This window comes from Crinia signifera, chromosome 11 (assembly GCF_055691185.1).
Source record: "Crinia signifera chromosome 11, ASM5569118v1, whole genome shotgun sequence".
Taxonomy (NCBI): Eukaryota; Metazoa; Chordata; class Amphibia; order Anura; family Myobatrachidae; genus Crinia; species Crinia signifera.
The window spans coordinates 99,702,246-99,723,724 of NC_139227.1; the positions used below are offsets into that span (position 1 = coordinate 99,702,246).

The 21,479-nt window shown below is 47.1% G+C and overlaps 1 protein-coding gene across 1 annotated transcript in view; it reads left to right on the top strand.

Moving 5' to 3' along the window:
• Positions 1-6,824, top strand: part of HSD17B12 (hydroxysteroid 17-beta dehydrogenase 12) — a 52,967-nt gene extending 46,143 nt beyond the window's left edge. The window contains exons 10-11 of the mRNA XM_083163899.1: positions 4,255-4,404; positions 5,994-6,824. Coding sequence (XP_083020025.1) covers positions 4,255-4,404; positions 5,994-6,101 — 258 coding nt within the window. The 3' untranslated portion in view covers positions 6,102-6,824. The remainder of the gene's footprint in view (positions 1-4,254; positions 4,405-5,993) is intronic.
• Positions 6,825-21,479: the final 14,655 nt, after the last annotated feature.

Sequence of the window (21,479 nt, forward strand, 5' to 3'; positions counted from 1 at the left end):
ACAATACCCCGTATTAATACCTGCTCCCCATGGCTGACAGTCAGTATTATAACCTGCAGCTCCATAACATTGACTTGCAGTCCTACATTGTACAGTTTAGTCACATTCAATAACCCTCACTGTATTCTCCTGCACCCGGCATTTGGTTGGATAATTATATTGCATGACCGTTATTCCCTATATTGCTCTATAAGTGTTTGGTTTCTGTACGGTGTTGCAGATACCTTGAGGCCCCATATAAATGAGATCATTACTACGAGCGAGGCCTTGTCTGTTGTAATGTCTGCTTGTGCGCTCCCACCTCGTGCATCCATGTATTACGCCTTTTTGCGTGTTCTATACAGCATGTTGTGTCGTGGGTACAGGTTTTTGCATAAGTTTTTTTTAACATTTGTTAAGCTGTGCAGTTGGCCAGCTCCCCAATATTTGTCATTGCTAATCTCCACCATGTCCCATAAATGCTGTGGGGTCCATGATATTCAGCATGCTTATATTCTCTGTGTAACTGTGACTGTATCTGCATAAGAAACGCAACGTTACAGTGACTTCCTGGAAACGACTGTAACGTAGCATTTCATATGCAGCTACAGCGGCGGTCATACACAGAATATAGGCATGACACAATATCATTTTAATCAGCAGAAGCTGCTTGTGCGTGGATTAGCTTAGTTTTGCAAATATGATGCTATTTAATGGGGGGAAAAAGTGGCAAAAAAGTTGCTCAGCGCTACAGAGTGGCAGGACTAAAAGGGATGTTTAACGCACTCACGCTTTCTGCCCCCACCAGCTGTAATGGGTATGCGCAAGATCTCCAGCGCAGCCCAGAGCCAGCAGCAGGGCTAGCGTTGTCCCCGCAGTGGGGGATAGAACACCGCTAGCCCTGTGCTGGCGAAAGCGTCGTAATCGCAGGGGGGATTGCAGGGGACAGCCCCGCAGAGCGTAAGGCTGTCACTATCGCACGTTAGGTGCGCTAGTAATACAGTAGGGAAAACGTAAACCCCCCCCATCTTCCCCCCAGTTAACTAGCGTTAAGTGCATTTCTGTATTTAACGCTGGTTACTACATCTGCCCAATGGAAAACTGATTGTATTCAACACCTGATAATCACCACACAGTGGTGTGAGGTACAGTACAATGTTCACAATGTCCATGTGTGTTAGAGCGAATTGTGGATCTAGGCCCAACTGCAGCCGGACCGTGACCTTGGCGGCCAGCCTTCCGAATGGTGGTGTTTTGAAAGTGGCGTCATCTTTATACCAACTTCCAGCAGAAATGTTGGCACAAGAGCGAAAGTCTACAAAACTATTGCAAAACGGAAAGACACACAGGGGGAGTTGCACTACGCCTGGAGAGAGATAAAGTAGCTGCCAATCAGGCCCCTAACTGTCACATTACAGGCTGTGTTTGAATAATGACACTTAGGAGCTGATAGGCTGATAGTTTCCCTCACCACTATACGTAAGAGCCGGGGTTCCTAATAAACACGTCTTGCCCTGTTGTTAAACTCTTACTGCCACCTTGTGTCTAGAATGTGTAATGCATTTCTTAATTCCACTCAATACAATGGTTTTATTTTTATTTCATTCTTTTGGCTCCATAAATCTGCTCAATGGCTTTATAATGTGAACGGAGGGAACCATTGCTCTTTTGGGTGCCAGACTGAGTTCAATATAGAGTGTAAGCACCACTGGGGGCAGGGGCTGATGTGAATGGCTGCAGTATCCAGGCCTATGGGCTCTGGAATAATCCGTTAGCCGTTTATGAAGATGATCTTTGTGTATGAGGAAGCTGAATTATGATACCATTTGGATTGCGAACATATGAGTTTTGTTTAGACTTTTTGTGTGTGCGTATCTAGCGACACCGGCAATGGGCATACACACTTGCCAATGTCGGCAGCAACAGGTAGACAATGGCAGCCATACCGCTGGCTAAGTAATTGCTTCTGTGCACACCACACAATGAACTGCGCTCCCTGGTTCAGCCCTAATGTGTGGTACATTGTATAACTGCTGATCCGAATATAAAGGGTTCTCTTAAATATCACATGACTCTGCACACACAGCAGGATGCTCTTCAACAAATGTTCTTCTTCTACCTCTCATGTTGTTACACTCTACGACACTTATATTTCTCCATGGGGCCGTGCTGGGTAACTCACTGAAGCTAACCGCAGTGACAGGGTGGAATTAATCCATGCTCAGTGATTTGTACCCAATGTACGGATGAGCAGACAGAATCTGAGTCACAGAGTAGGAGGGACACCGGTGACATGGAGTGCACTAAGGAAGAGCAGGAGGGCGGAGGGCCGTGTCTGTGACTGCTTACATGCTAAGGGGAAGGGAAGAACAGATGGAGGGTGACCAGGGAAAGGGTTGGACTAGAACGTGCATTTTAAACTGGAAAGATTGGTAGAGGCAATGAGGTGCAGCAAAATATTGTGCTCCTGGGCCTTCAGCATGCACCTCCTGTGCTCCTAGGCCTACAGCATATGCTGCCTGTGCCCCATGGCCTTCAGCATATGCTGCCTGTGCTCCTGGGCCTTTAGCATGCACCTCCTGTGCTCCCAGGCCTACAGCATACGTTGCCTGTGCTCCTGGGCCTTCAGCATACGTTGCCTGTGCTCCTGGGCCTTCAGCAGACGTTGCTTGTGCTCCTGGGCCTTTAGCATACGTTGCCTGTGCTCCTGGGCCTTCAGCATACGTTGCCTGTGCTCCTGGGCCTTTAGCATACGTTGCCTGTGCTCCTGGGCCTTCAGCATACGTTGCCTGTGCTCCTGGGCCTTCAGCATACGTTGCCTGTGCTCCTGGGCCTTCAGCATACGTTGCCTGTGCTCCTGGGCCTTCGGCATACGTTGCCTGTGCTCCTGGGCCTTCGGCATACGTTGCCTGTGCTCCTGGGCCTGTGGCATATGTTGCCTGTGCTCCTGGGCCTGTGGCATATGCTGCCTGTGCCCCTGGGCCTTCGGCATACGCCGCCTGTGCTCCTGGGCCTTCAGCATACACCGCCTGGGCCCCTGGGCCTTCGGCTTATGCCCCCTGGGCCTTCGGCTTATGCCCCCTGGGCCTTCGGCTTACGCCCCCTGTGCCCCTGGGCCTTCGGCTTACGCCCCCTGTGCCCCTGGGCCTTCGGCTTACGCCCCCTGGGCCTTCGGCATACGCCCCCTGGGCCCTTGAGCCTGCGGCATACGCCCCCTGTGCTCTTGAGCTTTCGGCATACGCCCCCTGTGCTCTTGAGCCTGCGGCATACGCCGCCTGTGCTCCTGGGCATGCGGCATATGCCCCCTGTGCTCCTAGGCCTGCGGCATAAGCCTCCTGTGCTTCTAAGTTTGTTGACCCAGCAGCTGTACACATCATACAGTAGTTTGATAGTGTAGGCACTGGTTACTTGTTATATTATATTATATATCAGAGACGGGCGGCACTTAGGTAATGGTGGGGAAAAAAATTGTGCAAACAGGCGATGTTTCGGGGCTACGCCCCTTTCTCAAGCCAATAACAACTTTTTGGCTTGAGAAAGGGGCGCAGCCCCGAAATGTTGCCTGTATGCACAATTAATCCTATTTTGTTTTTATAGTAGTCCAATACTGCCGGCACTCTGTAGACTCAATTCAGCGTGCTCTGGTGCCAGAATAATCTTTGTATTTCATCCAACTCCCAGACTGGGAAAAACGGCACTCCGAGACAGATGAAGATTTGCAAAACTACAATTAGTGCAAGGTAGGGGTAATGTTTCGGGGTATCAGCCCCTCCTCAGACCCAAATCCTACAGGCTGTAGGATTTGGGTCTGAGGACGGGGCTGATACCCCTGAAACGTTACCCCTACCTTGCACTAAAGGTTTTTTTGCACATCTTCGTCTGTCTCTGAGTGCCGTTTTTCCCAGTCTGGGAGTTGGATTATGTATGTATGTATGTATGTATGTGTATGTGTGTGTGTGTGTGTGTGTGTGTGTATGTATATATGTGTATATGTATGTATGTATGTATGTATGTATGTATGTATGTATGTATGTATGTATGTATATATATATATATATATATATATATATATATATATATATATATATATATATATATATATATTCACACACACACACACTTTATATTTTTATATTGTACGTGTGGAAGTTGTTGAAGTGAGTGACCATATATACTGTGAGTGTGCGCGCTAACGAATGTACAGCTCTATATACCTAGTCTGTGCGCTGCCATATAGTATCCATGGGGGTGATGATATCTCCTGTGTCTCCTCAGAGCGTCCTCCCGTTCTTCGTGGCCACCAAAATGAGCAGAGTCCGTAAACCGACATGGGACAAGCCTAGTGCGGAAGCCTACGTCAGATCAGCGCTGAAGACTGTGGGCCTCCAGACCAGAACCAACGGCTACCTGCCCCATGCCATCATGGTGAGTCACTGGTTTATGTTTGTGCAGGGGGGATACAGACTCTGTGCAAGGTTACTCACGGGAAGCCACGCCCCCTCCCCACAATCCCCCCCAATCCTCAGGGCTTAATTTTCTCCTGTGTGCTTGGCGAAGAGGACACGTGGAAAAACGTGATTTCTATTGCTGGGTTCTATAGCTGGGTCCTGGAGGGGAATTGGTGGTCGTCACCATCTGCTTTCACTTTGGGATATACTCCTCTGCCTCCTGCCTGTATCCTACCGGGGAATGACATGAAGTGGGTCCAGAAGTGTGGTTAGTGCCATTCCAGTACACCGTGGGTCTCCTCTGGTGGTGCCTTCAGGGCTGCAGACAGGCACTCGGGAACCTGCTCCCATGTTTAATGCATAGTTGATGCCCCTAAATGCCCATACATTTTTGCGATTTGAGCTGAAAGCAGATCAGTTTTGGTGTTTCAGCTGAAAAGCTGCACAGTTTGTACGGCCCAGCAATGAGCGCTGATACGCGCTCCCACATCATCGTCAGCCACCGTCGCCACCACTCATCTGTGTTACCAGCAGATGAGCGATGGAGTGGACGGCTTTCCATAGCATCCTGATATGGAAATCCGTCCACCACGGGGAAAATCGGTCACTGTGTATGCAGAGTTCTCTTGAAGTCTCCCAGGAATCTGACCCGACCGTGGCCTAATTAAGGATTGTTTTTGGTAATATCTTTTCCCTGACTTCCAAGATGAGTGCAGCCCACTCAGATTATTGTTATCCTGCGGATGGAGCCCATTATCGCAGGGAACAGCACCTACCCTGGCTCACCTCCTATTAGGTCACTTAGACGTTTCCCACTGACCGCAGTATACTGGTTATTATATAGGGTGAAGCGTTGTAGTATAATATGACCATGTGTACAATCCTGGAACTGAATGAGGTTATCTGTTATACCTGTCTTATGTGCAAATCTCACACCACATGTGGACAGTTGTCATCCAGACTTCCCAGGTGACATGTGTGACACGAGCTATAGATCAGGCTGTGTGTATTGTTATTGGCTGAGAAGTCTGCACACAGTACGCCCTGGGGAATGTACTGATCGCTTTGTCATGCTCTAACATTCCATCTGGGGAGGTAGTGCAAAACGCGTTTGTCCCAGATTACAAAAATTACACTCCGCAAATAATAGTTTGAGAAAGAGACACAAAGGATGTATGCAGTCCCTATTTTCGGCAGCTGAGTAACCCACAGTGGCACATATATCACTTCATGAATATTCTGGTGGGGACTTTGTTGCCCTACAGGTTGAATGATGCATCTCAAGCTGGGTACACACTAGATGACGTGTCCCCAGCCCGCCTTCACTGCCGATGGGACTCTGCAAGGGCATAGACACCTGCCGATGCTGGCTGTGACCAGATGGGTGTGTGGGGGGGGGGGGTTGGGGGCAACATGTCCTCGCTGAGTTATCCCCCATCGCTGTTGCATATAGCAGAACGGATGACAATGCGTGGCATGTTTCAGTCCAGTATATTGATATTTTCCGTACTATAATGTAATGCAGACGGTGTGGTCTGATGTGCTGTGTCTGTTGTGTTCCCCCAGGGCTGGGTGACCGGATCACTGCTCCCCCTCTGGATCTCTGTGAAATTGGCCATGGATATGAACAAAGGACTCCGAGCTCGTTTCCTGAAGAGGGCAAAGAAAAATTAGAGAACCACTTACCCCGCCCTTCTTATACCCACAGAGGTCTCCTGTCTCTCCTGGACTGTGCTGCCGTCTGTAGGGCTGAAAGTCCTACATATTACATTTTGAATTGCTTAAAAACATAGGAGGAGCCGTGATGTGGCCACACGCGCCCTTACTAATGCTTTCTCGGTTCCTTACAGCGGCGCAATGGTTTGTGGGACCTTAGAGGTTGCTGTACTCAGTAGTGGCTGCCCGCAAATGCTGCACGCTGTTTATTGGCTCCGCCATCCATATTCTGGGGTGATGGGAATAAAACCGGGATGTGGCCGTCGTACTGCGCGTCATTTATAATGGAATTAGGATTTTTTAGTTTTGTGTTTTTTTGCGGGATAACGTTTTTATATAATCCGAGCAGTTGAACAATAATCGACGTAACCAATTCACATAGTAACATTTGTTAAATGAAAAATGCCAACGGGTATGTAATACGAGCAAAGCCCATTACACGGGTGCAATGCGCCTGTTACTGTACGGAACTGCGCGTTTGTTAGTTTCCATCTAGATCTCGTTTTATATGGCTGTAATACATCAGCCGGAGGGAGACTTACAGGGGCGCATATACCCCTAAACTGGGACCCACTGGAGAACATGTACTGTATTCCTTATCCAAGGGGACCTGTGGACAGTTTGGCTTTCTTACTAATAAAATAGATGAATAAAATACACAAGTGTTGTGTGTGAGGTTGTTCCCTGTTCTACCTTTGTGTGTTTGTAACATTTGGTAACACTCAGTCCATTGCGCTTTACGTGGCTGTGTAACTGTTCCGCTGCATTTATTCCAGCTAAGGTTATGGCTTTGTGTGTCTCAGGTATATGGTGGGAATAGTGTCGCCAGTGTTCATTTGGGGCCCGCACCTTTACCTTCGCCCCGCTACAACAGCCTACCCCTCTCCCTTGCTGATTCCCCATGAATAGATGGCAGCAAATTAAAGGGAGAGCTTGGGGGATGCACAGCACCTCCATAAGTGCTGGGAACACCCACATCAGTGACAATGACGGCTGGGGCACGCTCCAGTAGTGATTTATAAGGGACCCATCTGCCCCCAATATGAACGTCGGCGGGGCCACACTCCCCCTCACTGTCAGGCCCCCACTATCCCTTTTTCACATAGGTGTATTTACTAAGCAGGTGTTTGCCTTCATATTTCATGGTGTGTTTGGTGTACATTTAAAATGGCAATCCTTTAAATAGCAAAGCATGCCAATTTTTTGTTAGAGAAAACATCGCCACCTTAAATTTAGGGCTTCAGTGTGCTGAGATGGGAGTGGCTTCTTTAAATAAGCCCCACAGTGTAGTGATTTGCTACAGGGATTGACATTCACTCTGAAATTAACCTGTACAGTATTTAATATGTTCTATATTGTTGTCAATAGTGCAAAACCAGCATGCGGTGTGTTACAGGGTCAGGTGATTATGTAAGGCTTCCCGGTCCAGCCCTACGTGAAATTATCTGGCACAACAGCTAGTACCGTCCATATAGGTATCTATGGGGACTGTAATATTGATGGTGTAGGCTTAAAGGTTACAATATTATAAGCCACAATATCCTCAATGGTCACGTATGGTTGTTCCTTTAATAGGGTACACATATGATTTACACAGATTCTGTGGCTAAGTGATTTCAGCACTGGGCCTTAATCTGCCACAGAACCTGTATTAATGCACAGGTTCTCAAAGTCGGTCTTCAGAATCACAATTGAAACAATTAGCTCCACTTGTGGATTTTTTTTAAATGTGTCAGTCAATAATGAGTGTACCTGTTGGGTGACCTGGAAAATATGAACTGTGTGGGGTCCTGAGGACCAAGATTGAAAACCACTGTATCAAAGGAAGGATCTGGCGACTCTAGCCAGGAGTGTTTTGAGTCCGAATCCAGAAGTTTAGTGATCACACAGGACTTTTTAGGGACGGATAAGCCTTCATAGGGGTGAGCTTCTATTGGAGGTAAGGAAAGTTTATCTGTGACCATAAGATATTAAATTTTTCACCATATCTGGGCTTAAAATGCAGGGCTTGGAAAATGTGCCGCTACAAACATTACCTGCACTACCACAAGGAAGCACAAGGTGGCGCTCTACTGCAATGAAAACCATTGATTGTACAAGCAATTAGATCTTGTGTAACCCGTCATTCATTCATGACCAATATTTAAGAAAGAAAAGTGCCGCCTAGAAGTCATGTGAGATTACTGGGAGGTGTCTAGTAATGGTTCACTCCGGGCCTCATTCAGACCCCGTAGCAGAAGTGTGGAACGAGCCCTAGAACTGCAGTCACAGGAGATCGCAGTTTCAGGACTGGCATCGGGTGTAAGGGCAGTTTGTGGGAGTGGTCTGGACAATGCAGGCGTGTCTGGACCAATCAGGGGGAGGGCCACAGCAGTTGTGTGACATCACATGCAGCCGCTGCGACCCCAAAATTTGGCCTGCATGCGCCTGGCTTTGCAGCAAAATGTATAACAAAGCACTACAGTACATACACAAGCAGGGATAGATATCGGTTCCCGGTAATGTAGAGGCCTGGAAGGTGAAGATGCGACCATGACCTCTTTACATAAAATAAGTGTAGAAACTTTTTATGTGTTGTAAAGCGGTGACGACCTTCAGTGGGGGCACCATGTGCTTAGGGGACCTATTGTTCGCGCACTATTCTGTTGTCCCATCCGCCAGCTGCTGTGTTCATTCCGCTATGACTGCGCACGGTACACTTTACCATTACCGAGGCCACATGTTAAAGTATGAAAAAGTTAAAACAAAAATTTATTCTCCCCCCAAAAAAACTAATGTCAACATTTTGCTTGTGCATGTCCACCTTTTGGTGTCGGCCCATTGACTGTACATCTAGACAATGTTTGTCAGCCATACGGATACCGTGGAACAAGGCCTCATCCATATTCGCCATGCATGTGCCTAAGACTGCATCGGGGGGGGGGGAGGGGGGGTCACATGCCTGGCAGGGGTCTCACGCTAATGGGTAAACACATGAGCATTGCGGAGCGGACAGACAAGGCCCAGGGCATACATGCCTACCTACCTGGAACGGTTGAGAGGCATCCAAAAACTGTATGGCCCTCTCAGCCCCATGGAAAGGTAGGCAAGGCACCCACATGTCCTCAGCGCCCTTTTGGGGTTGATCGCTCACCTGCTATACCAAACCCCAACTTGCTGATTCACAATAAATACCCTACATCACTCATACGCTTGTTGCCAGAACCTGCACGGCATCAACCCTAGTGATATCGCACCGATCGTCCAGGATGTGCGACCAACCAGACAATGGGTATATGTTGGTGTAATGTGATGTCACCTTCTTACGATTCATTATTAATTTCACTTGTTCTGGGCTCAAGAGGAATTGTCAGTAGTTTGAACGATTAAGGAGAACTTTCTATCTATCAAAATTATATATATATATATATATATATATATATACATATACATACACACACATACAGGTCGGGTATCCGGGCATCCTGTATCCGAATTATTCCAAAAACCGTGGTTTTTTTTGGAATAATTCAAATTTTTTAACCCTCTTTTAATACTTACCAAGTCCTCCGGCGTCCACGGCAGGCCTTCAGCATCCTCTCCGGCGTCTCCAGCGGTCCCAGGAGTTCTTTGCGCGAGTGCGCGCGCCGGTGACGTCACCGGCGCGCCTGGGAACTTGCGCAAAGCACTCCTGGGACCGCTGGAGACGGTGCTGGTGGCCTGCCGTGGACGCCGGAGGACTCCATGGACGCCGAGGGACCATCGGGGACCCACCAGGGGCAGGTAAGTATGGCAAAAAAAAAATATTCCAAAAACCGGAATTTTCCCTTATCCGGAATGCTCGTGGTCCCGAGCATTTCGGATAAGGGATACTCAACCTGTGTATATATGTATAATGTATATATGTGTATGTATATATATATATATATATATGTATATATACATACATACATACACATATATATATATATGTACGTACGTACGTACATACATACATACGTACGTACAGCTCAAAAAAAATAAAGGGGACAGTAACATAACACATCCTAGATCTGAATGAATGAAATATTCTTATGCCCCGTACACACGGGGGAGATATATTGCTGAGCAATATATTGCTGAGTGTCTCTCCTGTTCATCAGCGACCAGAGATGGTCGCTGATAATCAGGAGACTCTGCCGGGGGAAGAGGCAGGGAAATCGCTGATCGCAGGAGCAAGCTCCAGCGACCATCAGGGGCTGCACACGGGAGCGCGCACCTGGCGATTCATCGCCGACAGCACACACAAATCACTGGCAATATGGTCGCTCAGAGACCATATTCCCAGCGATATGTGCTGAAATTGCACCCGTGTGTACGCACCATTATTAAATACTTTGTTCTTTACATAGTTGAATGTGCTGACAACAAAATCACACAAAAATTATCAATGGAAATCATATTTATTAACCAATGGAGGTCTGGATTTTCAGTCACACTCAAAATGACATGATGTCCCAGATGTGCTCAATTGGATTCAGGTCTGGGGAACCGTCGGGCCAGTCCATAGCATCAATGCCTTCATATTGCAGGAACTGCTGGCACACCCCAGGCACATGAGGTCTAGCATTGTCTTGCATTAGGAGGAACCCAGGGCCAACCGCACCAGCATATGGTCTCACAAGGGGTCTGAGGATCTCATCTCGGTACCTAATGGCAGTCAGGCTACCTCTGGCGAGCACATGGAGGGCTGTTCGGCCCCCCAAAGAAATGCCACCCCACACCATTTCTGACCCACTGCCAACCCGGTCATGCTTTAGGATGTTGCAGACAGCAGAACATTCTCCAGACTCTGTCAAGTGCTCAGTGTGAACCTGCTTTCATCTGTGAAGAGCACAGGGCACCAGTGGCGAATTTGCCAATCTTGGCGTTCTCTGACAAATGTCAAACGTCCTACACGGTGTTGGGCTGTAAGCACAACCCCCACCTGTGGATATCAGGTCCTCATACCACCCTCATGGAGCCTGTTTCTGACCGTTTGAGCAGACACATGCACATTTGTGGCCTGCTGGAGGTCATTTTGCAGGGCTCTGGCAGTGCTCCTCCTGTTCCTCCTTGCACAAAGGTGGAGGTTACGGTCCTGCTGCTGGGTTGTTGCCCTCCTATGGCCTCCTCCACGTCTCCTGATGTACTGGCCTGTCTCCTGGTAGTGCCTCAATGCTCTGAACACTACGCTGACAGACACAGCAAACCTTCTTGCCACAGCTCGCATTGATGTGCCATTCTGGATGAGCTGCACTACCTGAGCCACTTGTGTGGGTTGTAGACTCCGTCTCATGCTACCACTAGAGTGAAAGCACCACCAGCTTTCAAAAGTGACCAAAACATCAGCCAGAAAGCATAGGAGCTGAGAAGTGGTCTGTGGTCACCACCTGCAGAACAACTCCTTTATTGGGGGTCTCTTGCTAATTGCCTATAATTTCAACCTGTTGTCTATTCCATTTGCACAACAGCATGCAAAATTGATTGTCAATCAGTGTTGCTTCCTAAGTGGACAGATTGATTTCACAGAAGTGTGATTGAGTTGGAGTTACATTGTGTTGTTACCTTTATTTTTTTGAGCAGTGTATGTGTATATATATACATCAGGGTTGCCAAACCTCCCGGAATGGCCGGAAGGGTCCCGAAAATCGGGTCACCCTCCCAGCCCCCGGAAAGGTGGGCAACCCTCCCGGATTCGGGGGGACCCCCGCTACCTCCCCCTTTATTGCGCCCCCCCTGACCGCGGCGTTTAAATTACCTTATCTGCAGACCTCCGGGGTGGGGGCAGGGCTAAAGTGTCATAATAGCGTCATTTAGCCCCGCCCCCTCCACGGAGATAGGCAAATTGAGTAACTTTCCTTCATGTGGGCGGGGCTTAATGATGTCACATTTAAGCCCCACCCCCAAACTCCTGCTGAAAGTCTCCTCTCCGGGCTTCTCCTGGAGAGGAGTTTTTAAAAGTTGGCAACCCTGATTATATATATATATATATATATATATATATATATATATATATATAGAGAGAGAGAGAGAGAGAGAGAGAGAGAGAGAGAGAGAGAGAGAGAGACGGCCTGGCACTCCCTCAGCTGGGATTCAGTACCTGGGTGCCTTCTGGAACAAACAGGTAGTCTCGTAGGAAGGAACAGTCAGCGGCACTCCAAGGGTTTTCAACAGCATGTATTAAAGCAAACCAACGTTTCGGGGTATGATTCACCCCTTTGTCAAGGTTTAAGTGCAATAAAGTTATTGAAGATGAAATATATGAATATTTATTGAAAGGTTAAGTCCAGCATTCAGTTTTCATTTCACAGGTTTTTTATGTGCCACATATAGTTCAGAGCCGCTGACCAACGCGTTTCGTCCCTTGGAACTTCATCAGGGGCGATGAACCAATCTATATAGGTGGTGAAACATGCCGTTATAAACACATAATAATAAAAAATATATACATAATATAAAATGATACAATAAAACAATACAATATATCATATAATATGCATATATCATATATAACATATATATTTGTGGGGGGTATATATGATCCCAGATAAGAGAAAAAAAAAAGAAAAGAGAAATATATATATATATATACATACACAGCGTATGGACGGCACTTGAAAGATGTTTCAGTTAGGCAGGTAAAACCGTAATTTTATTTATGCAACGTTTCAAAGCCTTGGCGGCTTTGTCATCAGGCTAATATACGTGGTGATGTATTTTGTTAATAAACAGTAGTACTGAACAGAGATTTTTATTTATTTGTGATTTATTGGTTGTATCACTAGCCAGTACATACATATTTTTACATTTATATGTTGAATTATAATTATTGGGCTTTATTTAGCGCAGTTTTATTGTTTTATTGTTTTTTTTCTTTAAACTATTTGCTGCCTGTACTTTTTGAACTACATTGCATCTCATCGCAGCATAAGTTCCAGAGCAAGTCCCTACAATTGTTCCTATAAATAACAAATTTAGGAAAAAATAGGACTTGGTGGGTGGAACAAAAAGATGAAGGGGGCCGTAAAATCCACAGCCCCACATTGCCATCATTCGCCAGCTACCGCATTCTTAATAATAACATATAAGCAATTATTAAAGCGAAGGACAGCTCTAATGATAAATGCTGTCCTTTGCGATACAGCTCCGGTGCTGGACTCCTGGGTCTGAGACCCGGGATTCCCTCTGCTCATGTACAGAGTGACAGCACCGGCCATGGAGCATGCTGGGAGAGATCTGTGACGGATCCCTGACAAAGCGCTGCAGACAGAAGCCCAATGGCGGTAATCCAGCATGCAGGCTTTAGTGCATTTGAAAATGCGGTAAAAACCCATTAATTATCACGCTAGGTGCACCCAAATAGACAGCTACAGACGTGTAAAGCAGCTGAAGGCCCATACACACTGGGCGATTTTGAGCTGCTTTCAGCTCAAACTCCACCCAGTGTGTACGGGCCAGCAGTGAGCATTGATGCGCACTTCCACATCATCGCCAGCTGCCGCCACTCATCTGCTAATATTACCGGCAGCAGAGGCGTAGGGAGGGCGGAGCCACCGGAGCTTATGCTCCGGGCGGCGATTGGTCGAATGGCGCAGCCGGCCCGCCCCCCCCCCCTCCGCAAATGACACTGCAAGTGTCTGACATAGTTGCCAAGTCAGCTTGAAACAAGCGGATTTGGGCTTGTTTTTTTCGTGAGTTGCTTATTTTTTTTGATGGTTGCTTGTTGCTTGTTTTTGGGCTTATAATTTTTTTTAGTAGCTTGTTTTGGGCTTGTTTTATTTTGGGCTTCTCTGTAATTCAGTTATTCAGAACAGAGATAAGGGACAAACACAGGTGAGAACTAGGCTTATAGAAATGGTAATGACTCCCATTATCTATGTTGCGGCTTGTGTGTATTCAGTAGGGCTAATCTGATTTTAGCAATGATGCTTGTAGTAAGATTGTTCTATCTTTTCTTAAGATGTCCACGCATGGTACAATTTATCCCGCTCACATTGCACAGCACAAAAAGTATGTTCTCACTAGATTGCATTGCAGCGCATTTAAAACGCATGCGATCTAGTACAAAACGTACATCGCCTGTCGCACCGTGTATGGTAAATATTTCTCAGTGCGTACAAAGGACAATGTTCACTTGAGATTTTTCTTTAGAGAAAAAAATGCAAGTAAAATATCTCATATTGGGGCAGATGTATGAAGGCGCGCTATGGGGAAGAAGGGGGAATCAGTGCATGTTATGTGCACTGATCCCGCTTCTCCCCCATGTAAGAAGGAGCCGGTGTGCACAGGCCGCTATGTAAGGTAAATGTATGAACGGTCCACAGCGCTGACTGTTCCGCCCCCTGCCGCTATACGCTTCAACAGCTGCAGGGCGACAAAGCCCTATACCCAAAACAGCGACATCACTGTCCCTGCTGCTGGCTTCGGGCTGCGCTGGGGATCTCACGTGAGTAGCGAGATCTCACGCATGCCCAGTACAGCTGGCCATGGGGAAGGAGTCAGCGCGCAAGTTTGTGTTCGCCCGCTTCGGCAGACAAGATGTTAATACATCTTGTCGATGTCCCTTCCTGCTTTGCTTTGCCTCATCAATTTAAAAGCCAGTTTTTTGCTGATAAAATATCATTGTAAAGACATTACATGTAGATTGTATAAATAATACTTAAAATATCTACCTATCTATAGTCCAATGTAAGTTGGGCTTGTTTTTGGGCTTTTTAGGATTAGATTGGGCTTGTTTTGGGCTTGTTTTTTGGTCATCAGTTGCTTGTTTTACGTTTCAGAGTTGGCAACACTGGTGTCTGAAACAAGCATCACACCAGCGTGCTCAGCGCCGGCGGCTTCCCTGCCCGGCGCCTGCCCTGCTCTCCCGGTCCCTGCCGCCAAGCGTCACGGGCAGTGAGGCCGGGCGGCGGGCTGACAGTCACTCCGACCTATGTCCTCCTCCTCTCTCTGAAGTGCTGCTGCTGCCCGGTCCGGCTTCCGGGCAGCGCAGCGTAGCAGCAGTGACACTGTACAGACTCCTCTCAGCCAGAGTCACCTGTCTCTGACTCCCTCCCTCCTCCCTGGCTACAGCAGCGTCATCAGCCTTCCCAAGCGCTGGCTGTAGCCTGGAGGAGAAGGTGTTTTGCTGCCGCCCGTGCCACCCTGTAACTTATCCCATTATTCAAGGTGGATTGATTTTTTTTTTTTTTTACAGCTAAAGAATGTTTTCTGCTGCTGCCCTGGCCTGCTGTGCTGTATATATCTTTATATGTACTTATACTGGATTGGGTCAGCACACACTTAAATATTCTGGCATACGCCTGGGGTCGCACATCAGTGGTACTTCGTTGGGGCCACACATATATATCCAATTTGAAAAACGGCACTCACCAGGGCTTTTGAATATTCACAGGTAAATAGCTGGATTTTTATTCCATATCAGGAAACAGCAATTCAAACAAGCAATTCAAACAAGGGTCAGGTCCTGACCCTTGTTTGAATTGCTGTTTCCTGATATGGAATAAAAATCCAGCTATTTACCTGTGAATATTTAAAAGCCCTGGTGAGTGCCGTTTTTTCAAATTGGATATATCTTTATATGTGTATATATATATATATATATATAGGATACAGGGGAAGGCAGCACTCCTCTCAGACCAATACTGTCTCCGGTGCCTTCCAGAGAACAACCCCGTACAGGAGTTGCGAATGCAGAGGTAGGATGCGGCGGCACTCGAAATGTGATAAATGACACATTGCTTGCGTCAAACGTTTTCGATGTATTCACATCGTCATCAGGACAACCAAATAACAGTGCAAACATACCTTATATCTACCCTCCACCAAGTGAGCAGACACCCACAGACCGCCGCGCTGAAGCTGATGCGCCCATCAGTGACGTCATCACGCCCCGCCGGTTACCATGGTAGCCTGTAATCCAAAACAGAAACAAATTAACACACTTGTTGCAGAATATGGCATTAGCGAAAAAGAACATATATCAATAAGAACATAATAATACAGATACACAAAGCAGAATGACACGACAACAGGTGAGTGTCATGCAGTAACGCTAGCTACATCGTAAGCAAACATGCAAGCGAAAATACGCAGTATACCCTGGGTGCGAACACTCACAGGAAAACCCAAAAGGTAACTACAGGAAACAATGCAATCCTGCCGATTCATTAAGGCCTTTGGGCGAAAGTGTCCCTAACCTATGGATCCACCTTGCCTCTCTTTGGAGAAGGCGCAAGGCCCTGTCACCTCTCCTCGGTGTCTGGGGCTCATGATCGATAATCATGTACTTGAGTTGGGTAATGCTATGTTTAAAAAGCAGGTAATGCCTAGCGACAGGTTGGTCGCTGTGATTGCTAGAATACGCTGCTCGTATCGAGGTCTTGTGTGCTGCCATCCGTTCCCTCAGTGTGCGCTCAGTCTTTCCCACATAGCAGAAGCCGCAGGGACAAGTTATCAGGTAGATTATGTACCTAGTGGTACATGTCACCCTGTGTCGAATCTCGTACCTGCGACCCGTATGTGGATGTGGAAAGTCCTTGCCAACCGTGAGGGCTCCACAGACAGCGCAGTTAAGACAGCGAAAGCAGCCCTTTCGGAGTTGTAGAAAGGACGTGGTTTGCTCAGAACTGGCAGCTCTCATGCCAGTAATATCAGTGTGCATTACGTAATCCCTGACTCGTGGAGGTTGAGATCCGGGTCAGTGCCCAGAATAGGCCATAACTCACGGGTAATGGAACCAATCTCCCCACTATTGTAGTTATAGTGATTGACCCAAGGAATAATCTTTTTAAGTTGCTTTTTGGGTTTAGATGTAAGGGCATCAAGACGGGAGATGCGGAGCGCCTTAGTTTTAGCTCTGGCCAGTAAGTCAGGGGGATACCCCCTGTCGGCAAAATTGATCGACATTCTGTCGATATGTACAATGGCAGTGGATTGGTCGGAGCAGATTCTAATGGCCCGCAGGAACTGTGAATAAGGTAACGAGAATTTAAGTTTAGGGGGATGAAAGCTCCCCGCATGCAACAAAGTGTTGCGGTCGGTTGCTTTGCAAAACAATTCTGTGACGATCATGCCGTCAATCAGTTTCACACAGACATCTAGGTAGTTGACACAAGAATCATTAATCATGTATGTAAGTTGTACGGGATGTCCCGTGGAGTTGTGGCTTAAGATGTATCTCTCAAGTGAGTCGGCACAGCCGTGCCACATGATAAACACGTCATCAATATATCTCTGATAACACACGATATTGGACGAAAAGGCCACATCATTTAACCAGAGATCATCCTCTATGGCATACATATACGCATTGGCGTACGATGGGGCCACGGAGGACCCCATCGCACAGCCAGACGTCTGGAGATAAAACCTGCCGTCAAAGATGAAGTAATTGCAAGTTAAAACCATTTCAAGCATATCAATAATGAAGTCAGCCTCGGGCCCCTTGTAATGGGGATTATTCATAATCAACCTGCGTACAGCCGCCAACCCTTCAGGATTGGGTATAATGGTATATAAGCTGGAAATATCCATACTGCAAAGCAGTGTGTCGACAGGTATTATGTCAATGTCGCGCAGCCTATTAAGGAACATGGTGGTGTCCAGCAGATGTCGGGGATGGTTGACTATGCATGGTTGTAGCACAGAATCAATATAGGTGGATACCTTGTGAAAGATCCCGCCGCGCGCCGAAATTATCGGTCTACCGGGCGGTTTGTCCAAAGTTTTGTGAATCTTAGGCAGGGAATACAATAAAGGTACCGTTGGGCATTCAGTGTATAGAGCTGTTGCAAGGTTTTTGCTGATCACTCCATTATTGGCGGCCATAGTCAGTTTCTCCAGAAGTAGCTTGTTAAACGCTGGTGTAGGGTCTGTGTTGAGAACTCTGTAGACAGTAGTGTCGGCAAGTTGACGTTGCAGTTCAGAAGTGTAGTCAGCTAGGTCTTGAATGACTATAGCTCCGCCCTTATCTGCAGGGCGGATAACTATATCATTGTACCCGGATAGTGCTTTGAGGGCAATCGACTCCTCCTTACTGAGGTTATGTCGAGTAGACGTGTCGACTTCGCCGACTCTGTGACTCAGAAGTCGATTAAACGTCTTGATAGAAGCATTATTAGACACTGGGTCAAATTTAGACCTCTTCTGTAGCTTTTGTAGATTGGGGGGTAAAGTAGGCTCAGACGCAATGGTTTGAGCGGCTTTTGTACCATTGAAAAACTCATGAAGTTTTAACTGACGATTCAGCTTATATTTCTCGATGGACCATTGCATATCATTCAGTGGTACAGTGGGGACAAATGACAAGCCACGTCCAAGCACCTGTTCCTCCATCGGTGTGAGAGGATGATGAGACAAATTGAAAATCAGGTCCTGGGATGCAGTGGAGGGCGACCCACTCTGCCGCGACCTTTTCCACCTTTGTTCCCTCTGCCTCTGTCCCCCTCGTCTGGTCCTTTGCCGATGGCGCTTCGACCCCGGCGCGGTTCCCCGCCTAAAGGGATCTGCCTACGCCTGGTGGACCCTCTTATGGACTGTTCTGAGTCACTGTTCGATCCTTGGTCCTGTGATGAATCTGATTGCCACAATTGTTTGTAATTGCGAGGTCGGAATCTGGTGTTCCGTTGTGGTCCCTCGTTGTTAGCCCACTGATAGACACGATTATTCTCGTAATCACCGTTAACCTTATTCAACTTCTCCTTCTTAAATTGTATCAGGTCACGTTTATAGTTGGCTATTTGGTTCTTGAGTTTGCCTTCCCAATCCTCAGACTTATCGTCCTTAAAGGCTTTAAGGTGTTGGTTTTCAAATGTCTCAATTCTCTCTTTGGCTATGGACAATTCTCTTGACGACTCCTCTATCACCAGTAATAGCAAGTCGTAACTGCACTTGTTAAGCACCGCGATCCAGCGCTTGCAAAACGAGGAATTATTGCGTCCGATTGTTGGTGAATTCCGGACTCGGAACCCACGGGGAATACGTTTTGCCTTATAGTAATCACTTAATGTAATACCGTGATAGAGGTAGTCAATCTCTTTCTGTCTCAATTTTACCCAGTCCCTGTACAGGTAATTCAGGGGTAGTGTTTCCAGCTCATCCTGAAACTGTTGGTCAAAGAGGATTGAGTCGGCCTCAGACGCTGAGAAGGTAAGGGAAACCCCCTGGGTTAGGAGTGACAAATTCTCCGATGTAGAGCCAGCAGCTTGCAGACCCTCGTTGTTCTTATTGATATATGTTCTTTTTCGCTAATGCCATATTCTGCAACAAGTGTGTTAATTTGTTTCTGTTTTGGATTACAGGCTACCATGGTAACCGGCGGGGCGTGATGACGTCACTGATGGGCGCATCAGCTTCAGCGCGGCGGTCTGTGGGTGTCTGCTCACTTGGTGGAGGGTCTGCAAGCTGCTGGCTCTACATCGGAGAATTTGTCACTCCTAACCCAGGGGGTTTCCCTTACCTTCTCAGCGTCTGAGGCCGACTCAATCCTCTTTGACCAACAGTTTCAGGATGAGCTGGAAACACTACCCCTGAATTACCTGTACAGGGACTGGGTAAAATTGAGACAGAAAGAGATTGACTACCTCTATCACGGTATTACATTAAGTGATTACTATAAGGCAAAACGTATTCCCCGTGGGTTCCGAGTCCGGAATTCACCAACAATCGGACGCAATAATTCCTCGTTTTGCAAGCGCTGGATCGCGGTGCTTAACAAGTGCAGTTACGACTTGCTATTACTGGTGATAGAGGAGTCGTCAAGAGAATTGTCCATAGCCAAAGAGAGAATTGAGACATTTGAAAACCAACACCTTAAAGCCTTTAAGGACGATAAGTCTGAGGATTGGGAAGGCAAACTCAAGAACCAAATAGCCAACTATAAACGTGACCTGATACAATTTAAGAAGGAGAAGTTGAATAAGGTTAACGGTGATTACGAGAATAATCGTGTCTATCAGTGGGCTAACAACGAGGGACCACAACGGAACACCAGATTCCGACCTCGCAATTACAAACAATTGTGGCAATCAGATTCATCACAGGACCAAGGATCGAACAGTGACTCAGAACAGTCCATAAGAGGGTCCACCAGGCGTAGGCAGATCCCTTTAGGCGGGGAACCGCGCCGGGGTCGAAGCGCCATCGGCAAAGGACCAGACGAGGGGGACAGAGGCAGAGGGAACAAAGGTGGAAAAGGTCGCGGCAGAGTGGGTCGCCCTCCACTGCATCCCAGGACCTGATTTTCAATTTGTCTCATCATCCTCTCACACCGATGGAGGAACAGGTGCTTGGACGTGGCTTGTCATTTGTCCCCACTGTACCACTGAATGATATGCAATGGTCCATCGAGAAATATAAGCTGAATCGTCAGTTAAAACTTCATGAGTTTTTCAATGGTACAAAAGCCGCTCAAACCATTGCGTCTGAGCCTACTTTACCCCCCAATCTACAAAAGCTACAGAAGAGGTCTAAATTTGACCCAGTGTCTAATAATGCTTCTATCAAGACGTTTAATCGACTTCTGAGTCACAGAGTCGGCGAAGTCGACACGTCTACTCGACATAACCTCAGTAAGGAGGAGTCGATTGCCCTCAAAGCACTATCCGGGTACAATGATATAGTTATCCGCCCTGCAGATAAGGGCGGAGCTATAGTCATTCAAGACCTAGCTGACTACACTTCTGAACTGCAACGTCAACTTGCCGACACTACTGTCTACAGAGTTCTCAACACAGACCCTACACCAGCGTTTAACAAGCTACTTCTGGAGAAACTGACTATGGCCGCCAATAATGGAGTGATCAGCAAAAACCTTGCAACAGCTCTATACACTGAATGCCCAACGGTACCTTTATTGTATTCTCTGCCTAAGATTCACAAAACTTTGGACAAACCGCCCGGTAGACCGATAATTTCGGCGCGCGGCGGGATCTTTCACAAGGTATCCACCTATCTTGATTCTGCGCTACAACCATGCATAGTCAACCATCCCCGACATCTGCTGGACACCACCATGTTCCTTAATAGGCTGCGCGACATTGACATAATACCTGTCGACACACTGCTTTGCAGTATGGATATTTCCAGCTTATATACCATTATACCCAATCCTGAAGGGTTGGCGGCTGTACACAGGTTGATTATGAATAATCCCCATTACAAGGGGCCCGAGGCTGACTTCATTATTGATATGCTTGAAATGGTTTTAACTTGCAATTACTTCATCTTTGACGGCAGGTTTTATCTCCAGACGTCTGGCTGTGCGATGGGGTCCTCCGTGGCCCCATCGTACGCCAATGCGTATATGTATGCCATAGAGGATGATCTCTGGTTAAA